Source organism: Hippocampus comes, unplaced genomic scaffold (genome assembly GCF_001891065.2).
Source record: "Hippocampus comes isolate QL1 unplaced genomic scaffold, H_comes_QL1_v1.1 scaffold107, whole genome shotgun sequence".
NCBI lineage: Eukaryota > Metazoa > Chordata > Actinopteri > Syngnathiformes > Syngnathidae > Hippocampus > Hippocampus comes.
In genome coordinates, this window is record NW_017804846.1 from 663489 (window position 1) to 685554 (window position 22066).

At 41.0% G+C, this 22066-nt stretch overlaps 1 protein-coding gene across 2 annotated transcripts in view; it reads left to right on the top strand.

Annotated features, from left to right (window-relative positions):
- crybg1a (crystallin beta-gamma domain containing 1a) overlaps positions 1 to 21365 on the top strand; it is a 41423-nt gene extending 20058 nt beyond the window's left edge. Inside the window, exons 1-22 of one of the 2 annotated variants that reach the window (XM_019876242.1) lie at positions 796 to 1023; positions 1860 to 3190; positions 4796 to 5835; positions 6467 to 10095; positions 10363 to 10401; positions 10510 to 10628; positions 11924 to 12101; positions 13305 to 13444; positions 13800 to 13926; positions 14009 to 14044; positions 14864 to 15018; positions 15130 to 15256; positions 15351 to 15496; positions 16643 to 16769; positions 16875 to 16901; positions 17599 to 17711; positions 17942 to 18074; positions 18204 to 18343; positions 19474 to 19597; positions 19713 to 19871; positions 20214 to 20376; positions 20704 to 21365. In XM_019876242.1, coding sequence (XP_019731801.1) covers positions 1021 to 1023; positions 1860 to 3190; positions 4796 to 5835; positions 6467 to 10095; positions 10363 to 10401; positions 10510 to 10628; positions 11924 to 12101; positions 13305 to 13444; positions 13800 to 13926; positions 14009 to 14044; positions 14864 to 15018; positions 15130 to 15256; positions 15351 to 15496; positions 16643 to 16769; positions 16875 to 16901; positions 17599 to 17711; positions 17942 to 18074; positions 18204 to 18343; positions 19474 to 19597; positions 19713 to 19871; positions 20214 to 20376; positions 20704 to 20792 — 8145 coding nt within the window. In that variant the 5' untranslated portion in view covers positions 796 to 1020 and the 3' untranslated portion in view covers positions 20793 to 21365. Of the gene's footprint in view, positions 1 to 795; positions 1024 to 1859; positions 3191 to 4795; positions 5836 to 6466; positions 10096 to 10362; positions 10402 to 10509; positions 10629 to 11923; positions 12102 to 13304; positions 13445 to 13799; positions 13927 to 14008; positions 14045 to 14863; positions 15019 to 15129; positions 15257 to 15350; positions 15497 to 16642; positions 16770 to 16874; positions 16902 to 17598; positions 17712 to 17941; positions 18075 to 18203; positions 18344 to 19473; positions 19598 to 19712; positions 19872 to 20213; positions 20377 to 20703 lie in introns of those variants that run through there. The other variant, XM_019876233.1, reaches the window with a different exon arrangement.
- Positions 21366 to 22066: the final 701 nt, after the last annotated feature.

Genomic DNA, 22066 nt, shown 5'->3' on the forward strand with positions numbered 1-22066 from the left:
GTGCGTGCGTGTGCGTGCGTGCGTGCGTGCGTGCGTGCGTGCGTGCGTGTGTGTGTCTACCTGTCGATGAGAGGGTTTAAGTACGAGTTTTCGTGTGAGCGTCTGTGCGCTGTTGCTGATCTGGTTTGAAGGAAGTTTGTCTTAAAGCACTCGGTAATGATATAAAATCTCCTCCTATCTTAAGTTGACCAATGCTCATGAATCAGTATAAGTGGAGGCATTAGCGGTTAAACTTTTTTGGGCGACAGGGAACAACAAGTAGCCGATATTAAATGCTCACTGCACAGAGGAAACCCGTTTTTCCATGTGGAGGATTGAGTGAGTGGCAGAAAAAAATTGGAGGCACAGTACAGTGTTAGAGTGGGTAGTATAAATGGGGAAAAAAGGAAATTCAACATCTAACAGAGGTCACATGGGTGTCTATTTTTTAATTCTGTTTAAACATGAACAGGAAATCCCAGCCATGAGTTGCTGTTTGTGTAGTCAAATTGTGGTAACATTTAGCACTGTGGTGTACCAAAGGTGTTTCTTTTTTTTTTTCTTCGTCTTTAATTCCAGAAATGTCAAAACCGTTGTGACACACCCCTAGCAATTGGTGTTTGAATTCCATGTTGAAAGAGCAAGATCGACGAAGATTTTTGTTGCGGAACAAATGATAGAGACTAGAAAAAAGATATCGTGCTATCCCCTCAAACTGAGGAAGGGTGGGGTTTCCCTCTTTTCCACACCCTTTTAGTTTTCTCGGACTGGAAATTGCTCGTTTGCCATGTGAGACGCCATTTTCATCAATGCTTTCACAACGTTGCTGCAAATGCAAATGGCCATGCCCTCAAGACAGGCACTCTGCTCACAGAGCCGCAAGCTACCAGAGCTGTTTGTTGTCACTCGTACGCGGCAGGACTAACTACATGTTGAGATGGTTCCTATGACAGCTGTTTTGGGAATGATTCTAAAGGAGATTGTCTGTGCTGGTTGAATGTATTCCAACTTAAACTGCAAAGAACTGTTCCAGTTAGTCAAATGGTATGTAACTTGATTTTCTTACACTGTCCTCATAGGGTTGTGAATAATTGGGCTCACAGTTAGAAATGGGATTATTACCGGTCCCATTTTCGTCACAGCTGTTGCTTCAAACAGTGCTCTACTTTAAATTTAAAATGAAAAGATGCATAAATTAAACATACACTTGCACAGTTTAATAATCTATATATAATTACTCAGATAGTAATGTTTAGTTGGGATTTCATAATTAAAAAAATTACATTACAACAAAATTATTAAAGTACTTTCAGTTTAGTTTGAAGAATTGAACTTACAGAGAGGTTCTAATATTTTGCTCCTCATAACTAAAGAGAAAAACTTCTCAGTATGATTAAAAAGAAAAAAAAAAACAACATACATCATCTATCCCTTGCATTAGATTTGGAGCTCATTTAATTGGGATTGTGTCCTTCATGAGTTGGTGAGGCGATAACACTTGAGCTTTGTATTCAGTTTTATAATATATTTATATCTACTAAGTTAATTATTCATCTCAACTTGGCTGTTGTCTTTAGGTGTCGAGATGTTTATTTTGGAGAAAATGTATCCAAAATAACAATGTAAATGAATTCAAGTCGTCATACTTGAACTACATTGTTTACTGATTTTATATTACTTACACGTAAAATTTAAATAATGCAGTTGTCTGAAATTTTTAGCTGTTGTTCAAATTGGCAGAATATTTTGTTTCAAAAACAGAAAACTCTGAATTATTTACTTGTTGAATTTTTGCTTTTAGATAATCTAAAGACAACATGGGTGTGTTGCCATCACTTGGACATTTATCTTGTGTCTGCATCTTGTCTCTCCTTTGTCAGAATTCAGAGGAAAAAAGGGGCGTGTTGGATCGTCTCAGTCACTTCTTCAAACCCAAGAAAAGGAAGAGCCGAGGCCATGAGACTTTAAACACTTTGGTCGATGCAAGTTGTCCAGGTTCGCCCACCTCCGCCTTGTCTTCAAATTCATCCCCGCTGAAACAGGAAGATGGCTCAAAGACACCCACTCCCTCGCGAAAAAATGACAAGCCGCCCAAGACCGAACCCCGAGCAGGAGTGGAGATTGGAGACACCCTCAGCCAAGGCTCCAGCCCCAGTGCCTCAAGTGTGGTCTCTCTATTGACTGATGGGGCAGATATTCCATTTGCAGACTCCAACAGCAGTGGCTCTAACAGTGTGCGGGAGGTTCCTGTGTGCGGTAGTCAAAGGAATTCAGGGAATGTGACCCCCACTGCTCTGGACTTTGCAACCACCACTTTGCCATTTTGTTCTGATCCAAATTCAGAAGTAGGATTTGCAGAGTCAGTGGTGGATGAGGTCAGCAAAAGGCTACAGATGAATTTGGACGATGTCACAACGAAGAAGGCAGAAAGATGGACTGTGGGTGCTCTTAAAAAGCCATCCAACTTGCCAACAGTTCAGATTCCCTTTCCCAACAATGCTGCAGGCCCTAAGTCACCTAACTTAACTTCCATAAGTGTAGCGACAACAAAAACATCAGTCAAAGTTGGAGAATACATCCACAGCACATCCCTAAAGGGAATAACGTTGAGCTCTCAGTCAACCGCGACAAACCTCATCTCGACTCGTGAGCGTACTCCGGATGTTGACAGGGAAAATTCAGCACAAAGCCATTCACCGGAAAGAAACCAATTACCACCTAGTGAATCTCCTACTCACCTCTTCAAAGCCATATTAGTAGATACTCACCTCGTAGAGGAGGAGAGAAATGGGAGGGAGGACATGAGGGACGTTGGGATGGAGGAGGAGAAGGAGGAGGAGTGTTTCATACCACTTTCGCCTGCCGTGCTGGCCATACCTGTCACAGTATTTCCTGAGGATGAGTCCATTACTCAAGGGAATACAGACACCACGAGCAGCTTGCCAGAGTTGTCGTCCTCAACGCCAACTACCGGGGATTCGCAAATTACTTTACGACAGTCGGAGGAGCCTAACACTGGCACAGACTCAAAGAAACACCCACTTAAGGAGAAACAAGGGTCAAAAGAGACTTGTGTTACACGCAAGACTGTGAATCTGCCTTCAAAGCCCAAGGTTGTGGCTAAAGAAGTGCATGGTAGCCCAGCGCTAAGTCTGGAAGGGAACAAGCAAGATTCCAGTTCAAAGACTTCTGGGCAGTCAAAGACGACCCTGTGAGTATCTGCATTTTTTTTTAATGGTCTCTTTTTGAAAAGTCCCTTTGAATGGAGAAAAAGAAAGCAGGTGAGTTCAGCCTCCCTTCATGCAACCTGATCTAAGGATTCCCATGTGCTATTGTACCAGCGAACACGCAATGACTGAAGCGCTGAAATATTTATATTGTGAGCGTCTAATTATACTGAGTGGTGCCAGTTTTAAAACATTTATAGCTTCAAATATTTCTGATGCAATTACATTACCATGACTTTTGTACTCTGCAACTTGAGTGTAAATCATCACCATTCCGATGCGTGTCTTGGGTCATCTTCTCCCACTGAGTAAGTTAGTCATTACAAAACTTGACAGCCCGTGACTACAGCTCACTTAATTTGTTACATTACAATTGTAAAGAATATGCACAGACACTGATACAGGTAAATAGCTTTGCCTGAAGAATGTCTGATTAATATACCGTGCAAGCCACTGCAGGGCGATTCTTTTGCCAGGTTTGTGGTTGATCAAATTTATATTCTTTTTGATGCGTGAAAAAAATGAATTACTCAATCAAAATACCTCTACTATTGTTTTTCCTTATACGAAAATGTACTACGGATCAAGTTCTAAACAGCTTTTAAAAAGGTGTATAAATATTACTCGGATATTTACAAAATTACTTATTTCAGATTATTTTATTCACCAAATGAGTGAGGCTTTCTAAGTTCATAATCAATCATTTGCAACAGCATCATACACAAGCAAGCCTATTGCGAGTAGCAGAGATGAAATGGTATGAAAATTTCATAGTAGTCACCTCAGTCTTCTTGGTTACCAGTGACATCACAATTCTGCACTGCTAATCGAAATGTAAACAAAAAATGCAGATATGTGCACTGAAAGCACTGCAACAATAACAAAATGCACATCAGAAATTCAGAAAATACTTTTCCTTTGTTTTCTTTGTTTCATCGCACTTGCGTGCTTATACAGCACAGGTGTCAAAGTCAAGGCCTGGGGGGCCAGATCTGGCGCGCCACATCATTTAATGTGGCCCGCGAAAGCAAATCAAGCATGTCAAGTTCCATGACGCCTGCTAAAGTCTGAACCAAAATTTCAAATTGTCAGATGTAAGCCACAACAGTCATTATTCTTGACTTCTGACTTTAAAATTAGTTATTCATCAATTTGTTGTGTGCTGTGCAGGTAATATGTGGAGGTGATTAAACATCTAGATGGTTTCCCAAAATTCATAACGGCCCTCCAAGGCAAAGCGTAACTACAATGTGGCCTGCGACAAAAATGAGTTTGACACCTCTGTTATACAGTATCTCGTTCCTTTCGGGTTATCGTGCAGACAGATGTGAGGCCATCAGCATTTGGCTGATTAAGCTTTGTAATTTTTGTAAGCATATCATTCCCTTGCTCATTGGGGCAGATTATTTTCATCATATGATAAATAGAATATAACACCTATAGGTCGACTATTTCTTTATTTATTTATTGTCTTTGTGGTAATGCAGGTGTCTATTGTGAGCCCTGGGCTCCCATGGGCTCCCGTGTAACTTGTAACCTGTATTTCCCTCCTGATGCATCTACTCACGTATTCTTCTCATTATTTGCAGATTGCTACGGCTTCAAAACCACAATGCTGATGCAAACAGACATGCAGACACAACGCCATTCACAGCATACGATGAAACTGAAGACAGAAACACATCTGATGTTTTAGTTCAACAAAACACTGTCTCTCAGACATCTGAAAGTGACGGTAGCCTCGCAACCCCTGATATGCACAGAGCAAAACTACAACCCGGGGTATCTGGAATAAGAGGCAATGGGAATAACCAGGCAACAGCCACTAAAGCAGGAGTTAAAGTAGCAGCTGAAACCCGGCGTACCACTGAAAGCATAGCAAGACCCTCGGCAACAACAGCAGGAGACAAGGCCAAAAATGTGGCAACAAAAGCTAAGGGCTCCACAGAGGACATTAAAGTTACGAGACCCAGTGATCTACTGCCACTAAAGCAACAAAGCAGTGAGAAAACGGTCCCTGTGATAACACCGTTAAAAGACAAATCCACCAGTGGTCTCACAAAGTCTAGAATCCCCAAAAGGCAAATATCAGATGGTGATATAAAATTACCATCTTCAATAGATAAAACAACAGAAGCTGATGGCCCTTCAGCCATTCCCAAACTACAGAAAAACCTGCGACTAACAAATGAATCCATTAAATCATTAGTGTCGACAACCAAAAGTCTCAGAAAACAAAGCTCTGAGGAGGAAAAGGAAATAAATACTCGCTCAGGTGGCAGTTCTCCTACTAAAGCATTATGCCGGCCATTGACAGATCCTGTAAAAGAAAATCCAACGGATATGGACTTAATAAATGGAGTGGAAGAGGATCTTAAAATAGGACAGTCCAATAAGGATAAACATGCTTCCATGATGCCAAAGAGCCGGCTGCCCGTTTCATCTCCAACTAAAAAGTTCAATACTGACCTACCTAAAACAAATGAAAGCAATTCCAGAAAAGTTACCTCTCCTCGATTAGACACAGACAGACACAAACAAGCCCAGAAGTGCCCAGACCAGCCAGCAGCAGCACGTGAGGAAAGAGCTGCTAGCAATATCTCTCCTCCCCCTGGAAGTCCCAAGAAAGGTAAAAGAACCCTTGTGATAGAGTCCACAAGTTTCTTGTTTCCTGGAAATTGGCTTTGTATAAAAAGTGGATTTTAACTGCATTTATGCTGGTTAATTTTTCAACTGGATTGATGGTGGTTAATTGATAGACTACATGTTTTTGATACTTGTGTATTTGCTGTAGAATAAGCTTAGAGGAAAAAAAATCTACTTGCTAGGTCCTCTCCAGAGAATCACTTTTGCTTTTCTGCTTCACCAGTTAGCAGCTATACTGGGGCTGCGGTAGCTCTCCTGTAAATATTTGGGATTTGGAACCATTGGATTCAAGTCCTGATGTGGAGAAATGCTAGCTCATCAGGTGTACAACTGTTTGTGTGCCCCTTCTCTCTGACATCACTTCTTGCATGCCAACATGTGTGTAATCAGGTTCTATTTGTGATGTACAACACAAAATACACGTACAATATGTGTTGTTAAAAGGCGACTACTTGTGACGAGCAGTCAAAACTGCAAATTACTTTTTCTTCCCAACTCAAGAAAAGTATGCACGACAAATTACATCCTTCTTTGAAATTTGGGTAGGGGTTGGAGCGTGTGATGGTCTGTGATTTGATGGTGTCTCTGTGTTTTTGTGTGTTTCTGCCCAACAGGAGGCATCTTATCACTAAAACAATTGAGTCACATCTTTAAAACAAGACAACGCCATGAGGACGCTGACACTGTAATTGTCACCAACCAAGATAAAAAAGACTCAAAGTTTATCAAACAAAATCCAAAGTCTCCATTAAATAGTCCTGGTCCCCCATCTCCAAGCAAGCTCCTGACAAGAAGCCAGAGGAGCCCCGCCAATAATAAATCAAGGAAAAGTCAACATATTTCAAGCGGTGATTCATCAAATATGTTTATACCTAAAGAGGACAGTGTACATCCAAACAGCAGTACAGAGACAGCTGACAAATCTGCAGACAGTGTGGAGGCAGATCATTCGAAAGACAGTACCCCTGTGGATGCAATTCATCTTAAATCTGTGTCTCACAAGAAAGAGCACAGCGTGACATTCACAGATCATTCTTGTGCCCGTGAAACCAAAGAGAAAACAAGACAGTCACAGGGGCTTGAAGAGGCCCTCAATAACAGTCCTAAAGGAAGCATTTCAAAGACTCAGATAATCAAACAAAGGGAAACAGTGGTTACAGTAAAACTTGAAGACAAAGTTAAATCAATAAAAGATGCAATAGCTGAGGTAGCACCGGCCAAGGCCGTCCTCAGTTCTGAGATCAATAGTCCAGGAGAAGAGCATGAAGCACTACAACAATTGAAACCAGAACATTCCACAAAAAATGCATCTCATCCCCAATGTGACAGTACTGCACTGGAATTGCAAACCGAAAATGTCACGGACAAGGTATTTTCAGAGACAGCCCATCTCACAAATGACACAAAACTGGAAAAGGAAGAAGATTCAGTCGTGATAGCTCAGGGTGTTAATGCATCTCCAGATAATGTAATGGATAGTTCTGTGAACCCTTCCTGGGATGACATCCATCAATGTGACAACATTATACCCTCTCACCAGGAAGGCACTCCCATTGAACCAGCTAAAGAAAATGCAAATGTAGCGCCAACTGAATTTGTTTCAAAAGACCATGATTCTGAGCTGGAAAATGTTGTTTCAGCGACACCTTCAATTTCTTTAAACACCACTGATAAGATCAAGGATTTTAAAGTCATTGTGGATCAAATTACAAATACAATGAATGAAAATATGTTGCCATCGGCGTTGGCCACAGATTCAATACAAAATGCGACAGGAGAGGAGAAAAGCAAAGAAAAGGTCGGCACGAAAACAGCAGACACAGAGAATGAAGCTGTTTATGAGGCCTCCAAGAATGTTGAAAGTCAGCTGGACAAAGAGCCCCTTTCACAAATACAAGAGTCTAAAAAGGAGGAAAAAGAATCAAAGTCAAGTGAAAAGCTGAATGACACAGCAGTGATGGGCAGCAACTGCATCGGGGAGCTCAAGGCATTCAGCACAGAGAGCAAAGCAGACAAAGACGTCACCACGCCAAATGAATCAACCCAACTAACATCAGAAAATGAATCTTTACCGCAGAGCGCAGAGGAGGAAATACAAACAGTAAACACCGCCGAAAAGTACAAGAGTCAAGCACAGAGGACAGAACAAATAACTACAGTGTGTGAAAGTACAACCAAGATGTTGGATTCCCAAGAAGCTATTAAGGATTCTTCGAAGGAAGCTACTAGTGCAGCTAAGGAATCCCAGCAGCCAATGGGGAAAGAACTGTCATGTAATGTACCGCTAACTCAGGATGGGATAGGCTGGAGTCAAAATGAAATTCAGGACAAGCACAGTTATGTTAAAAGGGGGAATCAACAGGAAATAAAGACAGTTGAGTTTAATAAAGATGGTGAAACAAATGCCTCATCAATTAAAAGTTTAGGGAATGAGAGTTCCAACTCTGAAGTGATTAGCCAAGAAGAAACGGAGCTTGTTGGAGTAAAACTTAAGAGTTTTGGCAACCATGATGAAATTGCTGATACGGCAAAAGCATTAAATGCTGAAAAAGCACTGGAAACCCAACTTAGTGACACATCGTCTACTCAAAGTTCTCAACAACATTCAAATGATTCTCCATTAAAACGTTTGGAAGATGAAGCGCCGACTGCCACCAATAATGATGAAGTTGGGGATGTAATTGACAGTGCTGAAACCAGTCATGTTCATTTCCAAAAACAAGAGTGCTCTGTAAACATCACATCTGATCATGAGAAGATCAGCACACCGGATGAAAACTCTCATCAGTACACAGATTGCAAATTGTCAAAAGTTAACCAAGAAAGTAAAGCAAAAATGTTACTAGCAGAACCTATCGAGAAAATGGCCAGTGATTCTGAAATTCCTACCAACTTGTTCACAAGTACAACAGACGCCGGTAAGATTGATATGAAAGAAAATGCTAATTTAAAAGAAGTCACGAAGAGAGTGTCTAAACAAAAAGATGAGCAAATGACTGTGAAGCAAAAGTTAAAGCCCGGTCAGATTGAGGACAGAGAACAAGAAGACACGGCCAGTGATGGTTTCCAAAGCCCATCTGATCAGAAGGCCAAAGAGACCAAAGAAAAGAAAAAGACAACACATGAACTATATGCCAATAAAGAAGCTAAAAAGCTGAATGCTTCCCAGCAGCCAATAAAACCACCACTTAATGGCGTCTCCCCTCTTGCCACTGCAGTGAAATCGTTGAGTCCACCTGTGGGACTTCAGCTAAAGGAGGAGTCGCCATCTAGCTGGTTAGACGTGGAACATCATCACAAACAGAAAAAGGACAACAGAAGGAAACCAGACGCCTCGGCCAGCGAAGACGAATCTCTTGAACCAGACGAGTTTGAGGATTTCATCAGCAGCATTAAGGCAGGTGGCATTCCCTTCTCACTGCCTCTTAAGAAGCACCCACATAAAAAGGCCCCATCTCCCCCTTTTGCAATGCCAGCCATTAGGGAGGATCATTTTGAGAAAACTTTTGATCCCGAAGAATTTCAGTTTGGCTTGAGAAAGAACGGAAAAGGTTTCAAGGACCCATCTCCAGCAATGGTGTTAAAACAAAATGCAGCTAACCGGCACGGGCGAACCATGGAAAAACACGAGCCAGTCAATTCCACATCCACAGTCCAAAGGGAATTCCTTGAGGAGGAAAAAGGAAGAACTGAAGTCAAAGAGGGCCCAGCGATTGAGCAGAACAATGGAGAGGAGCCTGGAAAGCTATCATCCCGATTCGAAAGGATATCCCTCCTGTCTAGTTTACTGAGTTCCCCTCGGTCCAGTAAGAGGCACAAAGAGGAAGCAGCCACTGACCAAAATAACACTTCATCCAAACAACAGAAAAAAGTACCCTCGCTTGGAAAGCAGGAAGCAGTTGATGCAACCTTTCCTGAATACGAATCGGCTACGAAGGGTGTGACAAAGAGCGGTACAGACTGCACAGTGGGTGGTAGTAAAGATGCCGCCAATGAATCGACCATTAGTCCCTCCCCTCTTTCTCTGCCCTTGGTTTCTCAAATCAAACCGCCTACACATAATCTTGAGGACAGAAAAGAATCTGCTGAGATTGACCAGGACTTTACAAAAGCACTTAAAACCAAGCAGAATCCGGACGGACATTCTACTATGGACGAGGCTTTAAAGCCTGAAGTCAATCATGCTGAACTACCTCCGGCCACCAAATACATCCCAAAGAATCTTCCAAAGAAAAACTCGAAGGTAGGCTTTTGATAATTTGAATTTCTTCAGTCTGATGCAAGTAGGAAGGAAAGATGCATCCAAGACTTTTATATTATAGTGCAGTAAATGTAATGCCTGTTTAGTAGTTTTACTCCCTGTGGTGTTTCAGTGTCACCGGATGCCTTTTTGTTGTTATATCTAAGTTAAACCATGAAGAGAAGGGTAACAAATAACAAATGTGTTTCACATTTACATTGTTTGATTTTACCAGCGCATACAATAAGCCATTTTAACGTTTCCTTACAGACAACTGTGGTCAAGGGGTTCCACAAAAGACCTGGAAAGGTACAAGTGAATGTTACCTCAATACATTGTTTGCACATTTATCTTTACACATAATTAAAGCAGTGCTGCCACCTCAGATCGTAACATCACATCTATGTCCCGGTCCAGCTTTTCATACACGAACATGACAACGTCGGTGGTGAAGTCTACGAACTATGTAGTGACGTTGAGGATGCCACGCAGATGAAACTCTCTCCTGTCATCTTGGTACGAGTCATCAGAGGATGGTAAGCGGGCTTTACTGGTCTAAAGTTCATATGGATTTATTAAGAGATTTATGTTAATTATTGTGTGAGTTACTTTTACTTTGCCGTGTTAATTATTGTGTGACTTACTGATAGTTTGTCTACTACTTTGGGCTCGTACTGGGGTAATGCACCAATTACAATTGCAGGGAAGTTGTGTAAAATGTAAATAAAAACAATACATTTCTTTGTAAATTATTTCCAACATATATTTGATTGAATATACAACAAAGACAAGATGTTTAGTCATGTTCAAACACAAACTTTTAGGGGAAAAATATTCACTCTTTTTTTTTATTTATTTGATGCCTTCAACACATTCCCAAAGAACTGGGCCCTCTTCATCACTGTGTTACATCACCTTTTAAGAACACTCAATAAGTGTTCGGGAATTGAGGACACTAATTTTAGAAGGAATTATTTACCATGCTTGGTTGATGTGCTACTTCACTTGCTCAACAGTCCAGTCTTTGTTGTTGTATTTTGCACTAGACAAAATTTTCAATGGGAAGTTTGGACTGCTGGCAGGCCTGTCTAGTACTTTCTTACCATGCAGCCACCCCATTTTTGTTGTTATTGTTATTACACATGCAGAATTGCTGAAGTGAGCAGGGACGTCCCTGAAAAATACTTTGCTTGGATGGCACTATACGTTGCTCCAAAACATGAATATACCTTTCAGCATTAATGGTGTTTTCACAGATGTTCAAGTTACTCATGCCATGGGCATGAATACACCCCAATACCGCCACAGCTGCTGGCTTGATATGAGTTCCAAAAAACAATTTCAAGTGTGGACTCGTCAGACCACAGCACACTTTTCCACTCTGAGTTAGTCCATCTCAGATGAGCTTGGACTCGCAGAAGTCGGCTGCATTTCTGGGTGTTGATGCTATATAAGTTTTGCTTTGCATAGTAGAGTTTTTTTTTTTTTAGATTTGTTTATTTAAAATATTCTTGTGAAAGTGAAACTGATAGGATGCTTAAGGTGCACACAAAATTATACATTATAATAAATTAAGATGCCCACAGACACACAGTTTTTCTTTTCTGCCCATTTCCCCCGATATTCTTCGCGGTAAAAAAAAAATGTTCATCAGTAAGAACATTAAATATGTTATTTTTAGTGCATTAAATTGCACGTCGGTTAACAAGGATTAGCAAGTTATTGTATTCCATTTTTATTTACTTTTTACACAATATCCCAACTTCATTGGTTTGTACGTACAGTACTTTGGTATCTGCCTAATTTTATACTTTGTTTTTTTTATATTTAGCTGGCTCCTGTATGAACATAAGGGCTTCCAGGGTCGTGTCATTGCCCTTGAGGAAGGTCAGACAGATCATGTAATGAACGTGTGGGCTGATGATGGAGCCCCAACAACTCTGGATGAGAAGGGTCAGGCTGTGTCAACGACACCCTTGACCATCGGTTCTATTCGACTGGCAGTCAACGTAAGTTGCCATCTTGGATCTGTATCTCTAAATGTCTAACTTCATCGTTCAATTGAATTACTGCTTATTTCAGATCCCTGGACACAACATTACTTACAGCTTCACAATCTGATGAAAGCCAGTGCAAGAACTACACCAACAATTCAGCATTTTAACTGATTATCTCGCATATTAATCATTTGCAGTCACATTATGCCCTTCTCATGCAGTTAATAAAGTCACAAAAATACTACAAGCACCAGTCAGCATGATGCAGCGTTTTTTACACACCACTGCAAAATATCTTTTCATTACTATTATGGCACAAAACAGATTTCTGAACGATTTTTGGATTGCATCCAGCACCCCCTGGGACCCTTGTGAGGTTAAAGCGGTTCAGAAAATGGATGGATGGATTGATCCTTCTAACATTGGAAATACCGTTTTAAAAAAACTGGAAAAAAATACTTTACATGAAACATTTAATGATGCCTGGGCAGATTAACTTGCATTTACCTCTGAGAGGTGCTTACCAGTATGCTTAATTTGTGGTGAAAAACCAGCCAACAATAAAGGTCAAATGTAGAAAGATATTTCCAAAATTAACACACAGGCTTTGCTGAAAAACATCCGGAGTGAGAAGAGAGGGGGGAAAAAAGCTGTTTCAGAACTGATGTGGAAGGTTGATCTGAGGAAAAATCAATTCAAGAGGTGGATGAAGTCTGAAAATTCAACCACCCATACGTTTTGGGGCCGCTCGGAAAATAGTCAGATATCGGAAGCCGTTCACGCACGGGGAATGTATGAAAGACCCATTAATTGAGAGAGAGAGAGAGAGAGAGAGAGAGAGAGAGAGAGAGAGAGAGAGTGCGAGAGAGAGAGCGAGAGAGAGCGCGAGAGAGAGTGCGAGAGAGAGAGCGAGAGCTAACATTGTCATTTCACATGTCAAAAAATGTTTGCGGTTCCCGGTGTTGTCTAGACCGGGTCGAAATGGCTCTTTGAGCGTAAAAGGTTGCCGACCCCTGATCTAAGCTAGTTGAATATGGCAAGTTGAAAACACAATTAACGAGGTTATGAACTCCCTAAATGACTGTTTATACCTTTCAATGAAACCCCCCCCCAAAAAACTAAGTCATATATGTCAAAAATGAGAGTGGATGGCAGCTGTAGTTGTTGTTGTTATAAATGCTCCACAAAAAATACGTATTATTCTCTCTGTTGCAGGACTATTCCCAACCCAGAATTGACCTGTTTACAGAAGTTAATGGTCTGGGAAGGGTGTCCTCTTACTGTGACGACACAATTGAAATTTGCTCCTTTGGGATCCCCCAGACCACTGGTTCCATCAAGGTCCATTCTGGAGTGTAAGTTGATGTTACTCATGTGACATAACAGCGACTGTTGCCTAATTGCAGATCTAATGTTGGTTGATTTGCATTAGTTACAACTGATTTCCAATTGAGAAAAATACACAACTGCTCTGCAAAATACCTTCTTTTCACTTTTAAATATTTTCCCCATTTACTTTTTGTATCTTGAAAGTACTGCCTAGTGATCTAAGTGTAACTTCTGTTATTAAGTCCAACTAGCAGGTTGAACATTGGATCCTTACGATAAGAAGAAGATAATTATAATTAATAGGTGTGTGTTACTACTTCACAAAATTATTATCTTTATAAAACAACGGTCCACTTTCTCTCCATGTGTCCATCTGTTTAGCTGGCTTGTGTACAGTGATCCTGGCTTTGGAGGTTTCGTAGGAGTGCTGGAAGTTGGCGAGTTTCCTTGTTCAGAGACCTGGGGATTCCCGCAGCCCTTTGTTGGCTCTCTCAGGCCCCTTCGAATTGTAAATATCTACTGTGCAGGGTGTCACTTGGATGCCATTTTGTGTATTGACTAATTCTGATGCTCTCTGTCTGTCTTTACAGGGAGCAATAAAGGTGGATCATCCTAAAGACGTCAAGGTTTGTTTCAAGTATATCCACCTCTCTTACATTAAATTTATTGTGTTTCCTATGGACTATATTGATTGCATCACGCACAGTCTTGGAATCTGGAACAGTTGTAAATGTAAGTGAACATGTCGTAAAAGAAAGACCCCCACCCTAAGTTAAACACTCCTGAAATTCAAATAATCAATTGAAACTGGTAAGTTAGAATCTTGCACAATTATCACTTTTAACTGTAAAGATGACATCAATACGCTAAAGGATGTGACGGTTATTAGTCATGAGAGAAGTCTTGAATCATAAAATCTGACGGCAGCCGTAATGAAGCTTAGGTGCTACTGATCCTTCTGTGCGCCATGATTGCTGCGCTCGAAAAAAAAAGTTTAAAGATTTGACCGAAAGCAATGAAGTGCAAAATTCTCAACATATTTTGTGTGCCATTCCCTTTTGGGTTGATCTTGGCTGCTTGTCCATGCAAGTATATGGGATGCTAAAGAATGCACGACAATTGAAAATTGAAATATTTTATGAATGATTGTAACTTTATAATGGAATGACTTTCGCCACAATATAAATGTTCCTGATGTTTAGTCTTTACTAAATTGCGAAGTGAATGATGTAAATTGTATTTTCAATTGCCACAGTATTTGTTCGTTCAGAACACAGGCATGATACTTGGCATTAGGTTGAAAACGACCTGTAGCATTATGTGTTGTGCTGTGGTGGAAAATTACTCAATTAATCTCCAGGAAACAAAACCACAGCGCATGAACTTGTGTCAACTAAAAGGCCTGTCCAGCAAACCCATCTGTTCATTGATTTTGGCTCGTTTAGGCACTGGCGTTCGAGAAGGCCAATTTTGAGGGAGAGTGTCTAGAGGTGGATGGTGACTTGTACAACTTGGGAGAGGGAGAAGCAGAACAAGTCAACTCTGGTGGAACTACAAATACGATGTCTTCCGTGGGGTCCCTCAAGATACTCGGTGGTCTGTGAGTAATTAAGTTCATAGATGCAAGTGGGTAGGATATGTTGATATCCCTGATGAATATGAGTTACAGTAGAAATGTGTAAAATGCCCTCTCTGCGTTTTTGTATGGTAGCTGGGTTGGTTATCAAGAGGAAGACTTTGAGGGTCAGCAATACATCCTTGAAGAAGGAGAGTATTCGCATTGCAGTGATTGGGGGGGTTCTGAGGATGGTCTACTCTCTCTTCGTTCCATTAGGACGGTAAGCTTTATTTTCTTGTCGTACACCTTTATCTAATGTTATACAAAGTATTTTACAAGTCAGTGATCATTTCTTTTCATGCTGTCTCGCTTAGGATTTCCTGTCCCCGCACATTAAATTGTTCAGTGAGCCCAACTTGGACGAACGGGGGCTCAGTGTGGGTCTAATGGGCCCCGTTGTCAGCATGGAGGGCATCGGCCATAGCTTGAAAACCCAGTCCATCAACGTCCTGAGTGGGGTGTAAGTCAAATCCTCCCTCTTTTTTTAGGAAAGCATGTTTTGCTTTTTCTTTTTATTTTACACTTCGAGGTGTGCATTGTAAACAAATGCTTCAAATTCCCCCTTAGTCCCTTTGTACTGACTTGGCACCATCCAGAGTGAAATGGGCTGGAAAGAAGTAGAGACTTGAGAGTCGACTTTCAGCAGACTTTAGAGACAGTAAAAACAAGGGGTAACATGAAATGTCCTGATTGTGTTCTCTCATGCAGACACTTGCAGTTTTAGGTGTGTGCTCGTCTACTTACAAACATGACTAAGAGTTCTGTCACTGTTCAAACGCTTGACACACCTTAATGGTGCATGCAAACAGCCCCCGAGGATACATTTCAGAGTAAGCTGGCGCAACTGATCTGCCCACGTCATTGTCTTCTGTGAATTTGAATGGTTTTCATTTCCTGTGCTTAAATATTTTCATTGATGGCACTGTTGATGCTCGTGAAAGGGTCTTGGCAATATCGGACATAGTTTTTAACTGATTGATTACAGCAGATCATAAATAGAAATTGGTTGGTTGGTTTGCTAAGTTTAAAAAAATACATATTTCACATAAGTCCCTTTTAATGCAAAAACTCGGGTCATTTTTTTAAATATGCTTAACTGCCAGGGCTCTGATTAAAATATATGTTAAGTACTTTTTTTTTTGGTAATCAGTTTGATTAAAGCCAGCTACTCCCTTCGGGTAAGCGCTATTGAACCATGTGCACCAAAACCAGCGGACGTTCAAACAACGTTTTCCCTCTCGCCATTAACTTTGTTCGAGAAATCAGGTTGTTAGAATATTCATCCATATTTAAACAGCTAAGATGTTCTTCACCATTGCAAGGGAATTTTAACGATTTTGTCAAATATTATTATTTGTATGATCACAGACCATATTGATTTCAAAGAATATCCAGTCTTGTCAGTATACCTAAAGTAAAATCTAAAATAAAGGTACTTTACTAGTCATATGCAAAATGTATATCACAAATTGTTCTGTGGATTTAACCCATCCCTGAGGAGGTGTGGGTGGTCACCGTTTAGTACGGTACCCGTGAACCTTGGTCAAGGAAACTGAATGGAAATGGAACATGGCTTTCACTCAGTTGTCTTTTGTCTTGGTGACAGCTGGGTGGCATTTGAGAATCCAGCATTCAGCGGTGAGCTCTACATCCTGGAGAGAGGCCTATATTCGTGTCCAGAAGATTGGGGTGCCCGGAATTTCAAGATATCATCAATCCAGCCAGTCTTCAATGTAAAAAATTAAAATAAAATGAAACTTGCATTCCCACTATGACACAACAAGTTACTTTAGTTGTTCTGAACGCTCATTCAGATTTCCTCACTTCTTATTTTCCAGGAAACGTTGCTGCAATCTCAGTTCAAGGTATGTCCTGTAACCATTTCTCCTCTTGTTTCAAATATGGGGGGGAAAGGTATTTTACTGGACAAATTGCTAGAGTGAGTCTGTGGGAATTTGCAGCCATTCTTCCAGAAGAACGGTTGTGATGTCAGAGGTTGCGGATGTTGGTCAAGAGAGCATGGCTCACAATCGCCGCATTTCTTTGTGTATCGGGCCACAGTCGTGCTGGAACAGAGCAGATACCACGCGAAAAGCAAATTATCCAAAATGCCACGCTGAGATGAAGAAATGCAATTCATCTCAAGACCCGACGGATAAATTGACCAATTGTCCCTTGGGGGTCTTTTTAAAGTGTGATTTGCCTCAATAGCTACTCCAAATAAAGACACTTTTTACATCGAGTTATTTGCTGGACCTGTCATGTGGTCCAATGGCATTTTCTCACCAGGGTCAAAGCAACCAACCATTCTCACCTATCGGCAATTGAGAATGTTCAATTGCCTTTGTATGCACATTTTTGCAATGTTGGAAGATGCTGCAATTCCCAGAATTTCAAACCCAAAAGCCTTGACTTTGAGTCAGATGCACCAAACACACCATACTGTGCCATCTCCATTACATCCAATACTTCTCAACAGTTTTGTATTTAAAAGGTGGGTTAATGTTACAACGATTGTGTATGTCTCCGAAGCCCGTCAGCGTGCGCTGTGTTGCTATCCAGGTGAAGCTGTTCTCTGAGCCCAACTTTAAGGGTGAACTGGTGGTTCTGGAGGACAGTGCCGAAGCTATGGATGAGGACTTTGTGCCCATGTCCTGTAAGGTGCTAACTGGCAGGTATAAGAGCCACAACGGAACAGACAATTCAGTACCACAGCAAAATTATGTTTATACATTTGCAAGGATATGGAGGTGCTTTAATTAACACTGAAATATGTAAAAATGTGACAGCTGCATTTGAGGCAAACCTAGTGTAAAATATCAACCTATTGGAAATGCATATATCCCGATCACATGGTACAGTATGCCATCGTAATGTATGTGTGTGTGTCTTTTTTCATGCTCAGCTGGATCGCATATGAAGGCTGCAACTTCACTGACAACATGTACTTATTGGAGGAGGGAGAATATCCCGACGCTGAGTTCTTGGGCTTCCTGTCCTCAGACGTGAGGATCCGTTCCATGCAAACTGTTGGCCACGTAAGGGCTTTGTTTGTTTGTATGCGTTCGATCACGTGCCTGCACCTGTGGCGAGTATACTCTCTGTCTGTGCAGTGAATAAGTGTCATATTTCATGTGAGTAACAAAGCTCTCTACTTTCTTATGTAGGAGTTGTCTCTACCCTCCCTCTTGCTGTTCAGCAAGCTGGGTTGCACAGGTCGCAGAGTGGTGCTGACTCATGGGACTGTGAACCTGCACCAAGCAGGCCTACCCGCTCACATACGCTCTCTGGTGGTGGAGGGAGGAAAGTATGTACCTACCTGCGACTCAGGTTGTTCATGTTTTGAATTGCTGGGTTTTGTGTGCAGCTTCCCGTCCACAGTTTTCAATACAAAACATTGTTTGTTGGTGGCCAGTGGCTACACTGGCTAGGTATTCTTCCAATATTTGTTGTGATGATCCAACATGCGACCTTTTCAATGAAATGTGATGAGAAGCCGTGATGTTGAATCAGACTAAATCCAAAATTGGTTCAGACTAAGCTTTTGTGCACAATTAAAGGTTTACGAAAATTATAATGGTTGTGTCAGCGAAAAACTATTAGCATTTGACATAATTGAACCATACTGCTGATGCAAAACTAATGTAATTATTCCTCGAATCTTTTTGCAGGGTTGCCTCAGATCCTTAACAGGCACTGAATGCATGAATCTAAAAATAAGGCCTTCATTGTCATCAAAATGGATTTAGATGGAGCTTTCAATCGTCTTAAAAATGTTAGCACAATAAATTGAATTGTAGGATTGCAAATAGTCTCAAATCTCAATATAAACCAACATTCCTTAAAAATAAATCCATACTAAATGACTGGTGGTAATATTGAGCAATCACAATAGTGGAACCAACCAATCAAACAACCAGTGTGTGTGTTTCAGTTGGGACTCTTAAGAATAGATGCACATCATTTTTAGTACAGTACGTACTCCAGCAACTTTGGACAATATCGGGCATTGGGAACATTGTGAAGTTACCGGTAATCTTAAATTTAATTTCAACTGAATGAAAACATTTTAAGAAGTCTTCCATTTTAATTGCCGTAAGCTGTAGGAACCCTGTTTTGAGTGTGTACTTACATGTGCCTTACATTCTGTCCTTTTGATTATAGGATCAATTTAAAGCAATGTCAAAGTGAATAAACTGTGAGAGCACTCAAGGCAATGTACTTCTAATCGTACCAGTCCTGCAAAAGTTGTCACAGATCTCTAAGAAATTCCTTTACATGGTGTTAGCTGAGGTTTAACAGCATAGCATCCTATGAGGAGCAGTAATTGTGCCAAAGATGTGAGGAGTTCCAAATGGGGTGCTCGACTAAAAAAGGCTTTTTCACTTAACGTTCATTTTTCTCACATTGTCTCGTATTCCAACCGCTCCCGTCTAGGTGGGTGTTGTACGAAGGCAGCAACTACCGCGGTCAACAGATCCTGCTCCAGCCGGGTCAAATCGCCGACTGGTGCAAGTTCAGTGGGTGGAAGGGAATCGGATCGCTGCGGCCGTTGCTGCAGGTATTGAGCGGTCTTCTCTCCAAAAAAATGATGCCAAGTTGTGTCATCTGTCTTGCTCATTCTCATGCTGTGGGTGGCTTTCAGTTAACTCAGCTTTGTTGCGTTTTACCAACAGAAACAGATTGGTATCCGTTTGCGGAACAAGGAGACTGGATGTCTGATATCATTGACCGGCGCGCTTGAAGACATCCAGCTGATGAGGGTGCACGCTGTGGAAGACACAGGGGGCGTCGAGCAACTCTGGCTATATCGAGACGGTCAGCTTGCCTGCAAGGTAAGCATGCTTAAAGTGCTCCCGACCTTCTTATCCAAATACACTACTCAGTATGTCTAAATGAAGTGCATACATATTTTCCAATGCCATATTTAAGTGCTTGTTGAATATCTCAGTTGGATATTTGCCCAAGCAAAAAAAAAGAAATGCTTTATATTTGACCATCTAGCATAACGATAAGAGACCATTCCGCATCAGAAAGTGCTCTAATGCGAACTGTTTCAATTTCATTGAGACACAACTTTTTCACCATTGTGATTGGGAATTCGATTTTTTTTTTTAATGAATTCACCTTTTTCTACACACAAAACTAACTTGTAACTGCGTCCTGTTTGCTTCCAGCTTGCCGAGGACTGTCGCCTGGAGACTGCAGGTAACATGGTGATGGCAGGCAGTCGGCTTTGTGTGTCTCCGGAGGCAGGAAAAGACAACCAACTGTGGGACATAACCTCAGATGGCCTGGTGCGCTGCCACTTCCAGCCTGGCCTGGTCCTTGAAGTCAAAGGTCAGATTCCCCTGTCTGGGTTGTATCGTGTTTGTCAACTACAGTAAACACTATAGTCAAGGAATTTAAAAAAAAAAAAAACATCCCACTATTTGAATTACAAATAATACGATCCAGACTGTAATTTCTCAAATGTGTGTACAGGCAGTCAATGTTTTCAGTGACATTTTAATCTTTTTAACGGACGTGTGTGAAAAGAACAAAAAAGTTTCCATTTGATCATATTGTTGAATTCATTCGCCTTCATTTATGGGCTTGATACATGCAGATGCACACTTCATGACCTTCCATGCCATAATTTAACATACCACTTTGAATGTATCGCAGGAGGTCACCAGTACGACCAGAACCAGGTGATCCTCAACACGTTTGAGGAGGGAAAACCAAACCAAAGATGGACACTGGAGATTTTGTGACTTGCCGGGCCACGATGTGGCCCTCAGATGCAGCTCTGCTAGTGGAGCACCCACCACTCAGACAAGTCCTGAGTGAGACTTTGCACAAACACTGCACTCCTGTAGCATCGGGACCCTTTTGGAGGAGGGAAACCATGTTCGGATTATACAGTACTCATTAATTTAACACTTTTATTTTGTTCATGTTGTTTTTGTACTTTATAACGAAGAGAAGTATGTTCTTATTTATCTGGCCACACTCTTTTTATATGGCGCATTGCTTGTTTTGAAATGTCAGCCCGGGTTTAATGCGGCGATTCTCTGGGCTTTATGGTACGCGACAACTCTACTCCACGGTGTCTTGTTCCTCATCTCATGTTGGTGGACGCAATGAAGTCTAAACTCCAAAGATATGTTTTAGTCACACATTTTGTCACCACTGCTGGTAATGTTGTAAAGTTTTGCAATGTTTTACGAATAAGTTTTAACACTGAATCTGATGCATATTATTCATTTGTGGATTAGATTTTAAATCACATAATTTTTTAACCAACGGTTGAAAATATGTAAATATAAAAGAGAAAATACCTGTTATGTTGTCGTGTATGATTTAAGACAAGCAATATTTTGGGTTGTTTTAACTATAGGAAACAGTTTATTGCCGTGTTTTGCCCAATTTTGAGGCCAAATGTAGCCCCGCAACCAAGTTTGCCGGTTTTAGGATGCCAGAGTAACCTTCCTAATTAGAAAAAAAAACTAACGACAGGAGGTAATTTCGAAGTTTTGGGGGAAATTGCATCACCAAAGTTAGGTCACAAGTAGGCATGTTAATAAAAAAAATATATATATATTTTTTTTAAGAACATCTGCCTCACAGTTCTGAGGTTCAGGGTTCAAATTCTCAGGTTCAACCATTTTCTATGGCATTTGTGTTCTCCCCATGCTTCTGTGGGTATTCTTCCTCCCAAATTTCCAAAATGCCTTAGGTGTGACTGGCCGAGGACTTTTTAACCAGTGTCCAGTTTACCCCTGACCTGGGTGATGTTGGTTTCAATTCAGGCTCAATCCCTGTGAAGAGGCTACACTACTACCTACAGTATTGATTACTGATCTGTCAAAGATTTTTTTTTTGGGGGGGGGGATAAATACACTAACTTCAGTAAAAATGAACAATCAAGATTTAAAATGAACACTTACTTTGTGACGAGGGGAAAAAAAATTCCAGCATTTATCAGGTAGAAGGTTTAAGGTCTTTCCACTCAATTGCAGCAAACGCATTCAAGCTTCATGCATCC